At 47.2% G+C, this 20,170-nt stretch overlaps 2 protein-coding genes across 2 annotated transcripts; both read left to right on the forward strand.

Moving 5' to 3' along the window:
• Window positions 1-1,061: 1,061 nt before the first annotated feature.
• On the forward strand, window positions 1,062-6,344 carry LOC310780801 (cilia- and flagella-associated protein 65-like; the record flags this gene model as incomplete). Its single annotated transcript, XM_083641304.1, has 2 exons — window positions 1,062-6,008; window positions 6,276-6,344. The coding sequence occupies 2 exons, from the start codon at window positions 1,062-1,064 to the stop codon at window positions 6,342-6,344; spliced, it is 5,016 nt and encodes a 1,671-aa protein (XP_083497430.1).
• A 2,122-nt stretch (window positions 6,345-8,466) lies between these two features.
• LOC310780802 (uncharacterized protein) lies at window positions 8,467-15,537 on the forward strand (the record flags this gene model as incomplete). Its single annotated transcript, XM_083641305.1, has 5 exons — window positions 8,467-8,546; window positions 9,511-9,673; window positions 10,068-10,190; window positions 12,929-13,117; window positions 15,278-15,537. Exons 2-5 carry the CDS (start codon window positions 9,547-9,549, stop codon window positions 15,535-15,537), a joined length of 699 nt encoding a protein of 232 aa, XP_083497431.1. The 5' UTR covers window positions 8,467-8,546; window positions 9,511-9,546.
• Window positions 15,538-20,170: the final 4,633 nt, after the last annotated feature.

Consider the following 20,170-nt stretch of genomic DNA (forward strand, 5'->3'; position numbering starts at 1 on the left):
ATGGTGGCCATTTTGAAAAATGTCTGCCACGGCCACCAGGGAGCAAATTTGCGATGCCCCAATATCCAGTTTTCTTCAGAAAATATCTATGAACATATCTGCAAAATGTGGTGCTTTTATCACAAAATGAACGATTGGTCTCATATGCTGAGCTACGTACGGCTGGCAGCCATTTTGGAAAATGGTCATAAAAATGCCAATCTGCAATGCCCCAATATGCAGATGTGTTCTTATTGTCTGGGCCAGGACTTTTCCTCTCCTTCACTCCACTGAAGAGTTTGAAGACGTTGTCTATCTTGTTCTGCTCTGGACATCTGTTTCTATATACAGCTAGTTCATTGCTAAAATCACATGTTAAAACAGTTATAAAAACATTCAGGTCATTAACAAAATCAGTCAGTTTTGCTGGTCAGGCAAATGGTGCACTTCTTCTGGGATTGCATGCCCATCATGGACTTCACGCCCACACACACACACACACGCCCACACACACGCCCACCCACACACACGCCCCCACACACACACACACACACACACACACACACACACACACACACACACACACGCTGGATGTGAGTTACCTGCTGTGAGTTACCATGTGATGTGATGTGATGTGATGTGATGTGATGTGATGTGAGTTACCATGCTGGATGTGAGTTATCTGCACACAGCAGGGATTCTACTTTGTCCTTGTAATTAAAGGATGGATTTGCCGATTATCAACCCACTTTGTATCATTATATAGCAGTTGGTATCCTTTATGTTGCATTACCACCTCCTTCTGGATTTATCCATCCACTGTTTCCCTACATTCTGTCCTTCTGGTCATCTTGGGTCTCTTCTTCTTCCTCCCGAGTTCCACCTTTCTTTATTTATCAGTGATGTCACTCATCAATTGTGATGTCATCAGTGATGATGTGACCGGTGATGATGTCACAATGTCCAGTGAACTGATGTCAACTGATGACATCACTTATACATACATTGTGACATCTTCAGTGATACCATAAATCCTTCCCTGCTGACGTTATAAATTTGGACGCTGAACATGCAGCAACAACATGGCCCATGGACGAAGTGCACCATGGATCTCCACCAACTGTGGGGAAGATGTCAAATGTCCCACCTTGCAGCATCCAGGGAGAATCCAGAGACGAGTGTCCGGCCAGAGGAGCTGCTTCTTAGGGGTGGAGTTGTGGCCAGAGCTCGTCTGGGAGGACTGGGAGCTTGGAACGGTCTTCACCAAGACTCTAGTTTTGAAGAACGTCCACACCAAGCTGCAGAAGCTACATTTCAGGCCTCCATTATCCAGGTTTTTCACCACCTTGTTTCCAAAGTTGATCCCTCTCAGCCCTGGGACCTCTTTCTCCATGCCAGTCACCTTCAGACCGCTAGAGAGGTGTGAGTATGAAGACAGTATTGAGTTCCAGGGTAAAGATGGCAGCTTCCAAGTGTGCCTTCGCGCCACCATACCCTGTCGCGTACTGGAGGTGCCCGAATCTGTGCCACTGCCACTGTGTGCTGTTCAACACTCCTCACGCACCACTTTTCTTTTCAGAAATGCCAGTATGCTCCTGACCTGTTTTCAGTGGTTGTGCCCAGCGCCGTTCCAGCTGAGCCCTGAGCGAGGCCTGCTGAAGCCGGACCAGGAGTGTCGCATTACTGTGGTCTTCTGCCCACAAGAGGCACGGGTGTACCAGCAAGAGGCCTACTGCAGGTTTGGAGAAGAAGGAGAGGAGGCAGAGAGCCGCTGCACTGTGCTCCTGCAGGGTACAGCCAAATACCCATGTCTGCTGCTGAGAAATCCAGATGGCAAGGAGGAAGAGGAGCAGGGCCGCCCAGTGCTGCACTTTGGCACTGTGGGAGTTGACTACAGTGTGCAGAAACACATTGACATCCTCAACCCCTCCCATGTAACTGCGTCTTTCTCTCTCTCCTGGCTGTCGGATGGAGTGCCTTTTTGGGGGTCAGAGTTCAGCTGTGACATCACCAGGGGTGAGGTGGTGCCCGGTGCATCTCTCCGGGCTACAGTCACCTATACCCCCATAGCTGTGGATACTGTCTCAGTTGAATACTTGTCTCTAACTTGCCCAGGTGCTCTCAGCAAACCCCTGCTCAAACTCACTGGGAAATGTATGGGTCCCACATTATCCTTGTCCTCCTCCGTGGTGGACTTTGGCTGTGTCGAGGAGGGAGGGACAGTCATACGGGCAGTGGAGCTGCTTAATTCTTCGTCTGCTGATGCTGTTTACCAATGGGACGTGGACTGCAGTGGTCACAGCGTGTTTAATATCCAGCCAGCATGCGGCACTCTGCGCCCAGACAACCACATCACACTGAAGGTGGTCTACAGGCCCACACACCCTATAGCACACCACAGGAGAGTGGCTTGTCTTATACTGCATAAGGACCCTGTGTTTCTAGACCTGATTGGTACGTGTCACTTGCAGCTCCAGCAGCCAGCCATACTGCTACCCAAACACTTGCCGTACCAACAGGGGGTGCTCTGCTCCCTAGAAGAGGATTGGGACCAGGGGCAAGGCGGTGCTGCTGTCCCAGAGAGCAGTCCAATGGAAGAGTACTACCAGGCCTGTTCAGGAGGCATGGATGTAACTGTGAACCCCGCTGAGCTGGTCTTCAATCACAGACTGCCCCGCTGTTCATGCTCTTCATCCTCTTCCTCTCAATCAGTCTCCATCACCAACCACACTGGAGGGAAACTCAGCCTGATGTGGACTGCTGCCCAAGACTCCCCATTCTCTGTCTCTCCCTCATCATGTGACTTGGGTCAGTTGAAGTCCACATCATTCAGAGTGACCTATGCCCCCCAACAGCTCAATACCCTGCACGGAGCACAACTAGAGTGTTTTGCTTTCTATAAGATGCTGCAGGACCCTAATCAGGAGGAGCGACTACTGTGTGACCCCTGGTGTGTGACAGTCAGAGTCATAGGTCACTCCTTCCAGCCAGGCAGAGAGCACTTCATCCCACATTGCTCCCTGCAGCACCCTCACGTGGTATTTCCTGCCCTGAGAGTTCTCTCCTACCAGATGGTACTGTTTCAAAATTGTGGAGAATTACCTCTCAGTTTCCATCTGGACCCAGATCATAGCCCCAACCCTTCCTTGGCAGCATCGGTGTTTGTGGTGCCAAGCTGCGGTTTGATCCGGCCTGGGGATCACCAGATCCTCACCCTCAGAACCACACCCACAGAGGACAGTCCCAAGCAGGGGTTTACTTTATCCCTGCAGCTCAATGCGGCCAAACACACACAGGAATTGACAGTAGTCAGCACAGTGCAGAAGGTGCGTGTGTGTCTGGAAGGAGAAGGTAGTCTATACTTCCAGCCTACAGCTGTGGGCTCATGCACCCAACGCTCCCACCGCATCAGGAACCTCAGTCGTTTACCTCTAGGATTTCAGTGGAACATCCCGGGACCAGACCAAGAGCTCCTTTTTGTAGAACCAGAGGTCGGAGAACTGCAGCCCAATGAGAGCACAGTTCAGACCTGGTCCTTCAGCCCATTGGAAGAGACAACCTACACACTCAAACCTCACCTCACATTCTGGCCAATCCAGACTCCTGGATGTATGGAGTCCTACATTGCCCTTAAAGTCATGGGATCTGGCTCTAAAGGCTCCATAGAAGCAGAGAGTGCAGTCCTGGATCTTGGGGAGATGCTGGTTGGAAGTTGTCGGTCAATTGAGGTTCCTCTGGTTAACAACAGCCTCTGTCCCATCTCTTTCTTTCTCTCTGTACAGCAGACACTACTGGACAAAGGACATGACCCCAACACTGAGCCAAATGCCCTACAGCTGGAATCTACGAGGGGAACCATTGCCTCCCACTCCAGAACGCTGCTCCGATCCACTGTCAGACTGCATAGACGGACCCGGTACCAGTGGACCATCAGCTACCAGACACTGAACGCTAGTGGGTTGGTGTCATCCCCTATCCAGAAAGTGTGTGAGGTCCAGGCGGAGGGTGTGTTCCCCACCCTACAGGTGATTGATGCACGTAGCGGTGGCAGTGTGGGTGGGCTCAGCAAGGTACAACTGTGGAACCTCTTCTCACTGGACAGCCTCAACAAGCAGTTGCTGTCCAGCCCTTCCCCTCCAGAGCTCACCTACCCAACCCCCACCAGACACAGTGTATGCTGTTGTCCATCCATCTTCACCACTGTCAAGTTGGATTTCAACTTCAGTGCCGCTCCCCTGAGCTCAGACCCGTCCACTATTGTGCTGATGGTTCACAACACTGGCCCTATCCCTGTAGACTGGGGGTTCTTGTTTCCAGAGGACCAACAGATAGAGTTGGAGTACTGGGCAGAAACAGGAGAGTTCAGCAGCACTGAGCTGCACCAGATGAAGGTTCAAGACAACCATCTGTTCAGCATCTCTCCCCGTTCAGGAACTTTGCTCCCCGACCAGCAGGGGGCAGTGCACTTTAGCTACAGACATAACTTTGTTGGAATGGACCAGCTAGCTGTCCTGTTCAAACTCTCTCACGGCAGAGAGATCTTGCTGAACTTCCAGGGGGTGACGGTGGAGCGAGATATACCCTATCTCCACTACGCCTCCTTTCGGCATGTCTTCACACCTGTAACCATTGGAGACTTCACTCCTCCCAGACAGGTGTATGAGCTGTATAATGGCGGTGCAGTGCCAGTCTGTTATCAAGTGGACACGGCGCCATTGAAGCAGCTTCAAGTGGACCACTTTAACCAGCCAGTCCTGAGCTGCCTCAACCCACAAGGAGAGGTTCTCCCCGGGAAGACAGCCATACTGGAGTGGTTATTTTCTCCGCTGGAGGCTACCATGTACATCGTGGACATCCCTATCCACATCCAAGGTGGAGACTCCAGGCTTGTGAGGTTTGAGGGGTGCGCGTTAGATTCCCGGGCTTTGGACTCTGCAAACCTGTTTCATTTCAGTGATGCCCAGCCATCTGTTCCCTGTGTCCAGAGGGTGCCCTTACCGGGACAGGTGGTATTCCTGTCTGAGGAGAGAGTGTCTCTAGGTGACATACCCATCTGCTCCCGTTCCACAAGAATCCTCTTCCTCACCAATGTCTCCCAAACAGACACCGTGTACTATGCATGGGAGCTGCCCCAGCAGAAGAACCACCAGGTGGTGCAGGTCCAGCCAGAACGAGGCAGTCTGTATCCAGGGGAGAGTGCTCTGTGTGTCCTTGCCTTGATCTCCTCTGGCTACCCCACCTTCTACCAGCTAGATCTCATTTGTCAGGTTACCCACAAAGCAGCACTGGCTCAGTACCATGATGCTTTGCGACACAGGGAGAAAGAAAGAGAGAGACAGCAACATGAATTCACTCTCACCGAGAAGGACCTTAGGGACGACAGCCAAGGCCTTCCGGTGGATAAGGAGTCTGTAGCGGCTCCAGTGAGAAATGCTCCACCACTCAGGAAATACAAGACTCTTCCTCCGATCCATGGCAGCAGTAGCAGTGCTGTAGCCGGTGCTCCAAGCACCAGGCTGACAAGGGCAGAGCGGCGGGTGCAGAGAGAGGCAGCGGCAGTATGGAGGCGCCCTGAACTCCCTGACCCTGCTCTGCTGCACCTGGGCATGACGGCATGCTCCCACGGACTACTGGAGTACCACACCCACTTCCCTAACCAGCTCAATAAGCACTATGTGTATAGATCCAAGACTCAGAGGCAAGAAACTGCTTCTTCCAGCACCAGCACACCCCTCTCTGCTGGGCTGCCCGAACTGAGAGACGGGCCCGAGAGAGACATCCTCACACACATCCTCACCTCCCTGTTGAGGAGCCTGCTGGACGATCCAACCTCCCGCCAGTCTCTGTTCATTGGGACATCTGATCCCGTCCCCTACTTCAGCCAGCTTCGAGAAACGCCTCAACACTCTATGCTTTCGTTCCCCCCATCTGTCCCCTCCCCCACTTCTCTCCAACACTTCCACCCCCTGTCTTCCTCCTCTGGCCCTCCTTCCAGACCTCAGCTCTTAGCGGGGGTGGCAGAGGTTGGGGTGAGAGAACAGCACGGCACAGTGGGTGGTGCAGGGTGCGCAGGATGGTCGGGAAATAGGCCCCAAACACAGAACGCACTACTCACCCGACATTCACAAAATGCACAGCACACAACAAACGCACTGGAACCACCTTCACAGCTTGCTCAAAAATGCTCCCGACTGAGAGAAGACAACTCTGCCCAGAGGAGGGCGCAAGGGGGCATGTGCAGGTCTGATGACTTTATAGTTGACCTATGTGAAGATGTTCTGCTGAACACCCTCCAGAATCTGATGATGGAAGCTTTCCTGGGAGAGCTTGTCCTTACAGCGCACCATAGTCTTACCAAAAATTGAGCATGGCGTTAGTTCTGCAGAGTTCTGTTAGATGATGTCACCGATGTCGGCAGTGATGGTAACAGTGGATGGATAAATCCAGAAGGAGGCGGTAATGCAACATAAAGGATGCCAACTGCCATAAAACACCACAGAAGAAGAAGCACTGCCAGCTTCAGGCTGTCAGATCGTAGTTCCAGCTACAGTACATTCAGTCTACGTCTAGTCTCTTGCCACCTAAAATAGGGTACAGATAAAATCCAAAGAAGGGTAAGAAGCACAGACTGTGGGTACACGACTACTTGCAGCAGGGACGCATCGGGCTGCCCCATAAGCAAGGTGTTTGGGGTGACAGGGTCGGGGTCGGCGACATCAGATGACACATATCCTAAGGGCTTGGAGTTGAGAATGTCCTCCACTTCGATGAGTACAGTCCTCAGGACCTCCTCGGTGACTGTTTGGGCTGTGTTTTTATCACCTGTTCTTAATGTTTGTTCTATCTTGTTTGTCTGTAAATCGGTAACTTTTGATATATGTTTCAGTGTAACAGGGCACTCTTGCAAATGAGAGCTCACTCTCAAGGGCTACCCCAGTATAAATCAAGGCAAAAAAAAAAAAAAAAGGCTGCGGGGCCCACTGGTGGCCCCTAGGCGCATTGGTTCCACTGGGGTGATTAAGTGGGAGTGGTCTGAGCCAATGATTAGGACAGGGCGGGCCCCCTAAAAGGCAGTAACCTTCTCTGAATGTGAAACACTGTGGTTCAGCTGCAGAGGAGATGGTGAAGGAGACCATAGCCCCATGTAGCACTTGGGGTCTGATTGTTCTTACGGGCAGGTATTCAGGCACACCTTGCAGAAAACGAAAAGAATGTTTAAGAGTCCAATATTTGAAGATATCCGTAAAAATGGCAGTGGTATTTAGGGGTCCAGGAGCAGGGCTATAGAGCACCCCAGGAATGAGTCCAGAAGTATACTTCCGGGTTCGTCGGGGAAAGTGAATGGGGTTTTAGAATGGGGATTTCAGTTAAATGCATAAAATAAGGTCTGTGGTTAACAAAAGATTATGGGAGCGCAAATTTGGGTTCAGCATGATAATCTTCACAAACGTGAATAACTTTTATGATTTTTGGAACGTAAATATTTTTTTAATGCGATTTTTAGAAAACACTTGAAAAGGCATAAAAGTGATGAACGTTTGTGAAGATTATCCAGCTGAACCCAAATTCACGCTCCCATAAACTTTTGTTTATGGGACCTTATTTGATGCATTTAAGTGAAATCCCCATTCTAAAAACCCATAGACTTTTCTCCTGAAGAACAAAAATGGCGGTGACTTCTGGTTAAGCCTACAAAAATATGTCATCCCTGCGGTACTCTTGTATGACTATGACTCAGGGTGCAGTTCTTTGTCTGTCCCCCAGGTGGCAGCACAGCACAGTGCAGCTCTACAGAATAAAACAAACACAACATGATGTGTCATTCCTAATGTCATTTCTTCAGTTGATCAGAAACATGAAGAATCTTATAATATTCTAAGACAATAAGGTTATTGATAAGTCCCATATGGTTCAATCTAACCAATCAAATAGTAAGACTGAATATCTCTGTAAGTCCTGAACATTAACTTTATACACTATCTCCTATTTCACTATTCTGGGACTGATAGTGTGAGTGTGTCTGTATGCGTATGTGTGTGTGTGTGTGTGTGTGTGTGTGTGTGTGTGACACGGCCTAAACACTGGACTATTTACTAGCCTACAGTTTCAATAGAGGAAGCGGAGGTCTCACACTCTCTCTCACACACACACACACACACACACACGGGTCACGCGTGTGCATGCACGCACACACACACACACACACACACACACACACACACACAGACGCACGCACACACACACACACACACACACACACACACACACACACACACACACACACACACTCACTCACACACACACACACACACACACACACACACACACACGGACGCACACGCGCGCACACACACACACACACACACACACACACACACAAACACCAGACGGGGCTGGTTTAGCACAGAAACATGACAAGAGTTTAAATCTGGGTGGGGGGTTTGAACAGAGAGAAAGTGAGAGAGGGCGTGGGAGAGAGACATGCAGACAGACAGACAGAAAGGAAGAAAGAATTAAAGAAAGAAAGAAAGAAAGAAAGAAAGGACAAACTGGCTTCAGTTTTACAGGTAAGACTTGCTTTTGTTGATTAGTTTTTATGAAATCAATAGATCAGCCAATATGGAAGCTGATCTATTGATGTATTGATGATTTGACAGTGAGGAACATGCTCTGACTGTTTGTATTGTTAATGATAGTTTGAGGTTAATTAACCACAATGTAGAATTCCTGTCATTCAGACTAAACACTAACTTTGTTTTGAAAGATACATTATCAAGTTTATTAGCTGCGGCCAGCATGGCCAGCAGCTCTATAAGTCACTCGGTTGGTTGGTTAGTTTCTTGGTTGCTTGGTTGCTTGGTTGCTTGGTTGCTTGGTTGCTTGGTTGGCCAGTCAACAAAAAGTTCACCACATTTTAGCAGGCAGAGTCTTTGCCCTAGGAGGCTGAAATTTGGCAGGGAGGTGAAGGGTGTTTGTGTGTGTGTGTGTGTGTGTGTGTGTGTGTATGTGTGTGTGTGTGTGTGTGTGTGTGTGTGTGTGTGTGTGTGTGTGTGTGTGTGTGTGTGTGTGTGTGTGAAAGAAAGTGTGTGTTTGCATTCATGCCAATTGGCTAAAATGGGGGTTGTGGGCGATGTCAAACTCTGACTGACATCGCAGTTATTGCAAATTCACGCTTGTTATAATATAAATAACTTTGCTGTGTTGTTTTCACTGAGCAGTGCAGTCTTTACTGTTATTACCATAGATTAATCTATATAATTATTTATTTAATATTATTAATGATTATTATGATTAATGATTATTAATAGTATAGTGTTTTTCAAGTTTCTGTTGTCCCTGCTGGGCAGACAGAAAGCAGCTGTCAGTCATATTGGTAAAAATGATATAGCAGCCTCACATGTATCTCAATGTTTATTATTTTAATGATTTATACCTACAGACAGACAGACAGACAGACAGACAGACAGACAGACAGGCACACACACACACACACACTGTCCCACACACACTCAGCCTCTCTGTTGTGTGCAGGCTGACGGACAGCGTCCGGAGGTGGGGTTTGGCGGGATGGACGTGACAACTCAGTGCAGGGGCTCTGACATCATCACTGAGGGCAGAGCTAACAAGAGTCCGGACCAATCACGATGCGTCACCAGACAACCTGCAGCCAACGGGATGCCCCCACAGCACACAGGTGAGTCTTCTCCTCCCTAACGCTGCCTTCAAGTCCCAGGAAAAATATGGGAAAATATTTGGAAAATATGATAGAAGATACATTCAGCTGGAGGTAAAGGCACTCACCCACTCAGGGCAGGAGGGGGAGGGGAACCGGGGGGAATGGCATGATCCTCCACAACGATACGTCCTGGCGGTGAAACTCTTCACTGTCAGGTGAAAAGAAGCAGCTGGCGACTGCACATGTATCGGAGGAAGCATGGTGCTAGTCCACAACTCTCCCCAGATCGGCAGAGAGGGTGGAGCTATGAGCAGGACAGCAGGGGAAACTAGCCAAGTATAATTGGGGCGATAACGGGGGGGGGGGGGGGTACACTCAGCTGTCAGGCAGTAAACTCTGCAATTTCCCACAGTGGAGGCGTCTCGCTCTGATAGGCCGGAAGATGGAGAAAGCGGCGATGACTCTTTGACTGACGGCTCCTCCACCAATGATGTCTTTCGACTCCTTCCCCCCCGCCCAGCCTCCATACACACAGGTAACAAATCACCTGTCAGTTAGACAGTGTTGGGCGGTAATATACTGTATAATAATAATAATAATAATAATTCATTTATTTTATATATTTTATATATATTCAATGACCCAATTACTTATATTACTTTCCCCAGTAACGAGTGGTGTAAGGGATTACAATTGACAAAACCCTTCAGAATATAGAATAAAGTTTGGTGTGTGTACGTCAGTGAGTATGACAAAGACAAAAAGGTGTTTTACCACTCTCACCGAGCCTACTGATTATTTCCCCTTGATGTTATTCATGACAGACTTGATGACACATTGATATTTTGACGATGCTTATTCAGTTTCCAAATACATGTTCTCCTAGTATTCTCTGCTCCTTTCATACTGCCCCCTCTCCACTGCTCTGCTCTCCACTACATTGCGAAACATTTTTAATGGGGAACGCCGTCTTCCCTCTCGTTCTCTGCCGTTCCCTCTCAATGTTTTCCCAGGCGTTCCCCCCTCATTTCCACCACTGCTCACAGGATTCGAACCCACAACCATTGGTATTGCAGACCTATGCATTAACCACGGTACAAACACACCAGACACCGAAGCGCCGTGAAGCGCCTGGTAGCGCAGTATTTTCCTTTTGGCGCCTTTTGTTAACAGATTAGGCCGTTCAGAACGGCCGCGCCCACGCCAGTTTCGGGGTCTGGTTCTGGTTTGGGTCGGGGTTCCTCGCTCGGGGGGTAGAACACGCACTCTCTCGCTCGCAAGACGGGAATGCTACAGGTCCGCCAATCCCACCCTCTTCACCAGACCACTAGAGGCGCAGGTTCAACTGCAACATGGGTTTCAGAGGCAGCAGGGGGCGGTGTCGTTACGTGCTGTCACGTGACCAGCGTTGGCCTAGCGTGCAATGCCGATTTCTGAGGGGAAAGGGGACGTCTCTAGTCAGCATAGGGACACCAAGGGTCCTGACAAATTGACTGTGTATGAAACGCAAGGAATCGACCTACATGTATATAGATAGCATTTCTAGGTAGGAAGTTGTAATTTTCAAGTTTTAGGCTGTCTGAAACAGGTAGGATACAATATTTGCAACCTTTCTAGGTACCTATTTTTGGCAGATTTTAGAGGAAGCATGCAATGGTTCCTTAGGTGGGCCATGCTAACCAGCGAAGAACAAAACTAGCCCCAAACTTCTTTTACTTTAATGGCGGCATCCAGAAGCTCTCGCTTTTGTAAAAAGTGACACAACGTTCGCTAGAATAACAAACATCTATCACTCTCTTTTTACTTTCATCATCAATAACGTCAAACATGACTTGACATGACTTCATTTTCGTGCGGTCAGTTGTTTGTCCAGCAAAAACATAAGAAACAGCAGACAAATAAAATAAAATGCCTCCATACTGCTCACCCAGCTTAATACAGGTCTCCACAAGCCCTGATACTGCTCACCCAGCTTAATACATGTCTCCACAAGCCCTGATACTGCTCCCCCAGCTTAATACATGTCTCCACAAGCCCTGATACTGCTCACCCAGCTTAATACATGTCTCCACAAGCCCTGATACTGCTCACCCAGCTTAATACATGTCTCCACAAGCCATGATACTGCTCACCCAGCTTAATACATGTCTCCACAAGCCCTGATACTGCTCACCCAGCTTAATACATGTCTCCACAAGCCATGATACTGCTCACCCAGCTTAATACAAGTCTCCACAAGCCCTGATACTGCTAACCCAGCTTAATACAAGTCTCCACAAGCCATGATACTGCTCACCCAGCTTAATACATGTCTCCACAAGCCATGATACGGCTAACCCAGCTTAATACAAGTCTCCACAAGCCCTGATACTGCTCACCCAGCTTAATACAAGTCTCCACAAGCCCTGAGATGCCAAGTTGAAAAGAGGTCATTTACACCCTGTTTTTAGCGAAAATCTGCACTGTAGCCACATTGCTCGAAGTAGAAGTGGTGAGCATCACTTCCTGGACCACCTGTGAAGATTTCTGCAAAAAACAGGGTGTATAAATGACATCTTTTCAAGTCAACTTGGCATCTCAGGGCTTGTGGAGACTTGTATTACGTCAGGTGAGGAAGCATTTTCTTTTTCTCCTGTAGTTTTTTACGTTTTTTCTGGCGACGCTGTTCACACTCTGCAGACAGCTGTTCACACTCAGCAGACAGCTGTTCACACTCAGCAGACAGCTGTTCACACTCAGCACACAGCTTGTTCACACTCAGCAGACAGCTGTTCACACTCAGCAGACAGCTGTTCACACTCAGCAGACAGCTGTTCACACTCAGCAGACAGCTGTTCACACTCAGCAGACAGCTGTTCACACTCAGCAGACAGCTGTTCACACTCAGCAGACAGCTGTTCACACTCAGCAGACAGCTGTTCACACTCAGCAGACAGCTGTTCACACGCAGCAGACAGCTGTTCACACTCAGCAGACAGCTGTTCACACTCAGCAGACAGCTGTTTGCTGAGCTCTACTTGCCTGACGTGGCCGGTCTCCACTTTAGGGCGCCAGCTGCATTCTACTGCATGTACACTGACTCATCCAACCCCACATCAAAAAAGTCACAATCTCTTTAACAAGTCCTCATCCCCAACGTCCAAGTCCAAGTCCAAGTCACGAGTCCAGAGTCTAAGTACTGGACTCAAGTATGACAACACTGGCTGCAGGGTTGCCAGGTCCACAGTTTTCCTGCAGAATTGGGCTGCTTTTGAACTGTTGCTTCTCTCTCAGATCTCAGTGAGGACATCTCCTCAGTGTCTCCTCGTGTCTGCACGGCTCCTCGGTCAGCCTGTAACAGCCTTCCTCATCATCATCATCATCACCATCATCAGAGCACCAATCAGAAGCGTCTCTCCAGCTCTAAAAGCCACACCTCCCTCAAGACCGACGCCGCCCACATTAAGGAAGTCGCCGGAGACGGTGAGCCAATCAGATCAGACGATTACAGGCTATCAGGCTGTTCTCATTCACTCTTCGTACCTAGTTACTTAGTTACACCTACGAGAAGTAATGCTCTATAATTCATATATAACCCACGTAATCATGTGGCCTACAGTATGCACTGCAGGCTGTTTCTGTGAAAGCCCAACAATTGGAGTGGAAAATGCAATATCTGAAGATAATTTCGGCATTAACATGCATTTTGATAACATTTCTAGCGAGAAATTTGCATTTTATGTTCATAATCTTCATTGAGTGAATGTGATATTTAGTTTGTTAGTTATGAAGATTCATTCAGGCTATCTATTGCTATGGTCATTAGTATGGATGCCGCTATGCCTGAAACCACAGTTGTCATTCTTACAGTTTGCAAAAGATATCTATATAGAGAGATATATATCTTAACATAAAAAAAAACCTGTGAAAGTGCCCTTAGTACCTATTACTGATAGGTTAATGATGGCCATTCAACAACTGGACCACGGCAGGTTTTTATTTTGAAAAGAAGAGGACTCACAGCCCCCCCTTGCTTGCTGTGTTCCTCTATCAGTCTGACACCTTCAACCTTCCACCCGTTATCTCTCCGTTCCAACTGTCTCTCTCTCTCTCACACACACACACACACACACACACACACACACACACACACACACACACACACACAACTGACCACTCCTAGGATCAGTTGGCCTGGTTTCAGACTATTTTCACCATTTCACTTTAGAATCACTCGATTTAGAGCTTATATTTCTAACATTAAATCTATGATCTAAATAGGCCTACGGATTTCTACTCACAAAAAACACACATGGGTTTTATAGAGTATATTAATCTGCTGTAGGCACTAGGCAGAAACTGCAGCAGAAATCAAATGTGAATAAACTGATGTAAATAAAATAAAATGTAACTAGACAGTCCTTAGGGGTGTACCACGAAGCAAGATTAGTGGCTTAGCAAGGTAACTTCAGATTTAAACCTAGGTTTGCCGTATCACGACGCTAGTTAACTTCTTACTGAGATAGATCACCATAGCATGTATGCTCTATGGCTAACCTGGTCTGTAGCAGGTTAAGTTCAGAGGATAAGATCAAAACCCATGAAAGACACCTGCTTACCAATCAGCTCTCTGGAAACAGCGAGTCGCCTTTCATATGGTCCCCATATGAAAAATATATTGCATTCAAAAGAAAAAGAAAAAAGATTTTTTTTTTGCTCCTGTTGAATTAATCGAGGACTGATTAGCCTTGCTCTTGTTGCAGGCTACATTTAAATTAAGCCCTACTTACCACTTTGGAATATGTTTTTATATATTAATTTTTGTGCTCTCAAGTAGATACGTTGTTTGACATCGCCGATCGATTGCAGCTGATCGGTGAGTGGAGAAATATCACTAAACCGGCATAAAAAGTTTACATAAACGTCTCCAAAGCGCACGGTGCCGTGTGCGCAATGGAGCTGAGGCTGATGTTGGGTTGGACAGTCATAGATGCCAGAATAGCCTACTACATCTAAGCAGTTTAATATGGGATCGCCTGCACACAGATGATTCATATCTAGGCTACTCCTGCATTTTGCAGCTGCAACTGTGTTGCTTTTGGGCTGTATGATGTGATTGAACTTCATAATTTCCAGCATAGTCCTTGTATGAAATATGGAGATATGCGACTCTGCTGCCAATAGCCTATATATGTAACGACAAAATAGGCAATTTTTTATAAATGAAATCTATGCCACACCTACCGTGTCGATTCAGTTCAGCAGCCTTTCTTAATTTTATTATCATAATTTTTTTATTGATAGCCTATTAGCCTATAGGAATTATTCCATCAGTGCGACCAAACACATCATGAGATCATTATTATTCATTATTATAAGTACACAAAAAAGCTAGTCAATCACAGTAATTTGAGTAATTGTAATTAGTTACTTTCCACTTCTGGAAATCTAAGACGGCCCTAAAAAAGAAGGATGAGACAACACTCAGTGTTCTGGCCACAAACAAAATTTGACTGTGACGTGAGTGATGATGTCTCATGTCTTATCATTCTTTTTAGGGTCCTTTTGGCTAGGGGCCAAGTTAGAATGTTTATGTTGTCAAGTTGAAACGGTCTATGATCCCTGTCTGTTGTGTCTCTGCAGACTGCCTTGCTCACTGCCTGCTGGCCTGTCTGTTCTGTGAGCTGTGGTCTCTGTGCTCCGTGCTGGGCGAGTGTGTGCTGTGCGGAGGGGGCGGAACCTGCTGCTGCGATGCCGCGGGGGGCGGAGCCTGCTGCTGCGCTGAGGTGGGGGGCGTGGCCTGCACCGAGGAGGCGTGTCAGGCCGTGCTAGAGTGTGGCTGTGGCTCGTCGGACTGTCTGGAGATCTGCCTGGAGTGCTGCTCCATCTGCTTCCCTACATAGAGGACCCTTAAAGTGCAGCTGAAATGAAAAATGACTTTTTTTTCTATGTTAGATCACATCCCTGCACCTATTTAGCAATGTATGCACACAAAAAGGAAACCACACAAATCCAATTTCCTGGGTTTTTCTAAATTTTTTCTTCTTTTTATTGTGATTGATAACATGTATGTCGCGTGGAGCCCGCACCACTGTCATGCTAACCTAGCTAGCAAAGGTGCTAACGCTAGCGTCAATGTTAGCGCTACTAAAGTTGTCAGAGGTGTCACCTCCGACACAATATTGTTATCCAAGATTTGGGTGCCATGGTATTCCCAAATATTACGTAGTTTCACATATATTCACATGCCAGTGCCAAAGTTTAAGCTCAAACAGCCTTCTTCGGCTGTGTCATTTCGGGTTAAACTGCTCCACAGCGCCGGATGTATCGGTTCGGTGCTCAGTGGTGTGAGGGTGTACTGCAGTTTACAATTTAGAGCGTCGGCTGCGCTTCCTTGAATATCGTGGATGTAAGACTCGATCCAGTTGCTGTAGCCCTTTTTTAAAATCCTGTACACATTCATCTGCCCATTTATCAATGTGATCAAACCAAATTGGTGTGACAGAACTCAAACTTTTGGTCCACTGCTCCATGTTCAGACATGGTTATCAATGGGTTTGGATGAGAGCCTCTGGCTTTCCCAACCAGCTGGTGACGTCATTCCAAGATGGGCCACGCTGTGAATATGGTCCATCACATGCCAGTAGGGGAGAATACCCCTATAAAAATGGGCCGGCCCGGCACTTGCAGGGCAGAGTAGAAACCGCTTCTCTCATCCTTCTGTGTTTGCGTGTGATTGACAGCTGTGGCCAGGCGTGATGGGGGGGGGCGACAGGAAGTGAGTCCAGCTGGGACAGGAATTGGCTGTTTACTGTGGAGACGAGCTGAGCCTCCAAACAGGAAGCAGGAAGTCACTGAAACGACAGCGCCGCTGTCGCCACCGGCAACCCAGCATGACCCCCGACCAGCACCACATCAAAGAGAGCAGGACACACAGAGAAACAGACATACTGTAACTGGAGGGACAGGAAACAGACTGATCCAGATACACTGCTTCAGAACAACCCATGAGCACAGACAGACAGGCAGGCAGGCAGTACACACAGTGGAGAAACTTTTGACAGATTTACAACAGACGCCAGCCGGCTCCACACTCCTGTCCCATGCCTGTTTCCATAGTAACCACCTGTCACCATGGCGATAAATTGGGTCTTGCTGTCACAGAGGGGTGGAGCCTCCTCACCCGTCTGGGCCGGATGGGGGAGGGGCTTCAGGGGGTGGGGCAGGGCAGAGAGCCAACATGGCCGCTCCCTGGACTCACAGGCTGACGGACCTATCACTTCTTGATCTGGGTCACTACTTATTCCAGGGTTGCCAACTCACACGCTTCTGGTGGGTGACACTCTTTCACCTTCGCGCTCACGCTGCTCACATGTCCAGAGCAGCAGCAGTCGTACTGCTCTCTCTCTGCCCTCCCTCCGAGTGCAGCGAAAATCCCCCCACAATTTAAATAAATGTAATGTAATTTTAATAGCAGAATTTTTTCCAGGAAACCCAGATCCATGTTTAAGGTGCCTCCGTGCATTCCTGCGCACTGCACATGGAGAGGAGGATTTCAGTTTGTCCTGTCTAACCAAACAAACATCCCTAACTCACTGTTCATCAAACTCCACTTGAAGGATAAAACTATCCGCCCATAGACTGCCACGCCTCTCTCACTCCCAAGCCGTCTAAATCAGCGATACGCACATATTTACAAGTGTCACAGAAACATTTCAAAGCCACCTACCAAAGCAGAAGGGTTCATTGTATTGTGACATCATTGATGATGTCATAAACATTGGACATCATTGTGATGTCATCAGCGATTCAAAGCAGCCGAGCTGCAGGCGAGGCCACGCAGCAGCCGAGTTGCGGGCGAGGCCACGCAGCGGCCGAGCTGCATGGCGGGCGAGGCCGCCCAGTGGCCGAGCCTAGGAATCAAGCGCGCGTAGCAGGCGAGATGACCTTTTTCAAAATGTGAAAATGATTTTGTTTGAAAAATGTCAGAGACCGAAACGTCGCAAAATTAATCTTTATTGCAAGTTTGGACAGTGTGCGGGACTCCCTTTTTGCTAACATTCTGTTAAAATTGTGCTTCAACTATAGAACCAAATGAAATGTGAGTTCACGTGACGTGCTGGCCTGGTTTACCAGGCTACTTCAAGTAGGCTACTGCTACAAATGATCATGTCATGTTTCCAACTAGTTTAATGGTGTAAACGTCAAGTATAACTTATCATCTTTCTAGCGACATATCGTTTGAATCATTCACTTTAGATTGATCTTTACCAGTCAGAGAATGGATGCTATCGCCGTTATTGTATGTCATCTGTTCTCTTAAATTTATATTGCTGAACTTGATTCATTGCTAAATCCAAGGAGGACCAGAAGCTAAATTTCCCTAGATTCCTTTTGGCAGACCAAGCCGAAATGTTGTGAACGAAGCAAAATATCTGGGTCAAATCATCAGGGATGATTTATGTGATGATGATGTGAAGCACAAGCCAATTCCTGGCACACAAATTCCATGTTATGTACAGATGATGTTAAAACAGCTGTGCTGCTGCTGCTATTATGATGCATTTAAGCTTCCAAGATGGAAAGGTATGAGTTATACGTTTGTGACTAGCAAGCTGTGTTGAGGAATTTCATGTATAAAATGTAGGCTATGTGTTGGCTAATAGTTTTTTTTTTTTTTTTTAATCATAATGGTTTTAACTGCGACTACACAGTGACACAAGGTATTTATCTTGTTTTTGGAAACACTGGAACAAATGTCTATTTGAATCTGTGTAGGCTTAACCCTAACCCACGAACTGCCATGATCTGTGCAGTCTCTGTCCTCGTTTTCTACTTTTGTCTTTTTACTAGAATAGGAATCTCCTGCCTAGCAGAAAGTTGACTACGACAACTTGAAGTTGTTAGTGTTTTGTCACAGTATAGCACTGCATTGCATTCACAGACTAGAGTGTAGTATTTTATACTGTAGTTGCATTTCATTTATTTATAGTCAGTTGATGATCCCTTACGTAGCTTCCTGGTGGGTCACCCCATCAGGTAGTGAAGGAGAAACCAGCTGAACAACAGTGAAGAGTTAATTTGCAAAAACAGGTATCTCCGTTTGTAGTCTTTATGGTTTCAAATTAGATATTGATGTATTTATATAGTAATTCATTCATTTATGGTACATTTTTACTATCAATCACAACTAAAACATATTCAGCTGGTAGTTTTCACATAAATTACCTCAAAAGTGTTTTGTATGTGCAGTCCAGGGAGTATCAAACAGGTGTTGTTTATTCATTTTAAGAATGGCGTTTACCTGTTTTTGCAAATGAACTCTGCAGGGTTAACAGAAGAGCCACTAGATGGCAGCAGAGTGTTTTACAAGAGCTTGAGTTTCCTCACCTGGATAACATGTTGAAGTGAAAATAATTATTTCCAATGAGACAATAAAACAGTTTTTACCCATTTAATAGAAAACACACAGGTGACCACGCCCCTCCCCCTCCCCCTCTCAGACACAGAGCAGTTAGAAGTAGTGTAAAGTTTTACTGGACTTCATACCTAAACATGGAGTCTGTTTCTCTCTAGTCTCGCTGGCCAGCCTCCCCTCCCTACCGGGAGAGGAGTCTGGCACCGCAGGTCTCCATTGTGAGATTGCGATGGGCGACGCTTAGCGGCAGTGTCCTTGGAAAATAGTTTCCAACAATCCAACTTGCCGTTTTTAGCGCGTAGCAACGAGCTAGCACGTAGGTTTCTGCCGTTAGCTTGCTAGCTAGTTAGCGTTGTTGTTTTCACTGAGGCGGCAGGGCACTATTTACAGCAACACACAGGGAGGAGGGAGTGGAAGCCGCTCTGATTGACATGGTCGGAGCCAATGACAGAGCTTGTAATAAGCCGGGAGCGGACATCCGGCAGCCACTGAAACAGTCGCACCAATGGGGAGCAGCTGTAGAGAGCAGGGGAGGGTTTATACCAGTTGCCCGTTTCGCCAGACTACTCTCACGGTAGGGAGGGGAGGCTGGGCAGCGAGACTAGTTTCTCTCTGACACACAATACTTAATATATCGTAATACTATCATATCGTGAGAAATTTGTTTTTTATTTATGAAAATATGGGTCCAGGTTGAAAAATACCGAAATTCTCCTTCATGTATTGATATATACAAAATGTAAGTTACATTGGCTTTATTTCATAATCAATGAGCTATAAAATAGATAGACATAATTATTGGTATTAGTTCTCCCGACAACGCCAGTTATGAATCATAATTGCATACACATAGATACATTCTGATCTATGACAGACAGGCACAGCATTCAGATAACATGTAGCCTACATTTGCAGTTCCTGTCTATCTCTCACCGTGCCATGTCAGGGTGCCCTGTACAGAGCTAGAATAACAGTTAGGGTGTCTACAGTGTTGCCTTCAAAATCTGCGTCAAGACAGATGTAATCTGACAGATACAACACAGTTATTAGTTATTCATCATAACTACACATAGATAGATGCTGTAGTAGACAGATACACCCTCAGACCCACTCAGCTG

The sequence above is a fragment of the Poromitra crassiceps genome, assembly GCF_964638095.1.
Source record: "Poromitra crassiceps genome assembly, chromosome: 8".
NCBI lineage: Eukaryota > Metazoa > Chordata > Actinopteri > Beryciformes > Melamphaidae > Poromitra > Poromitra crassiceps.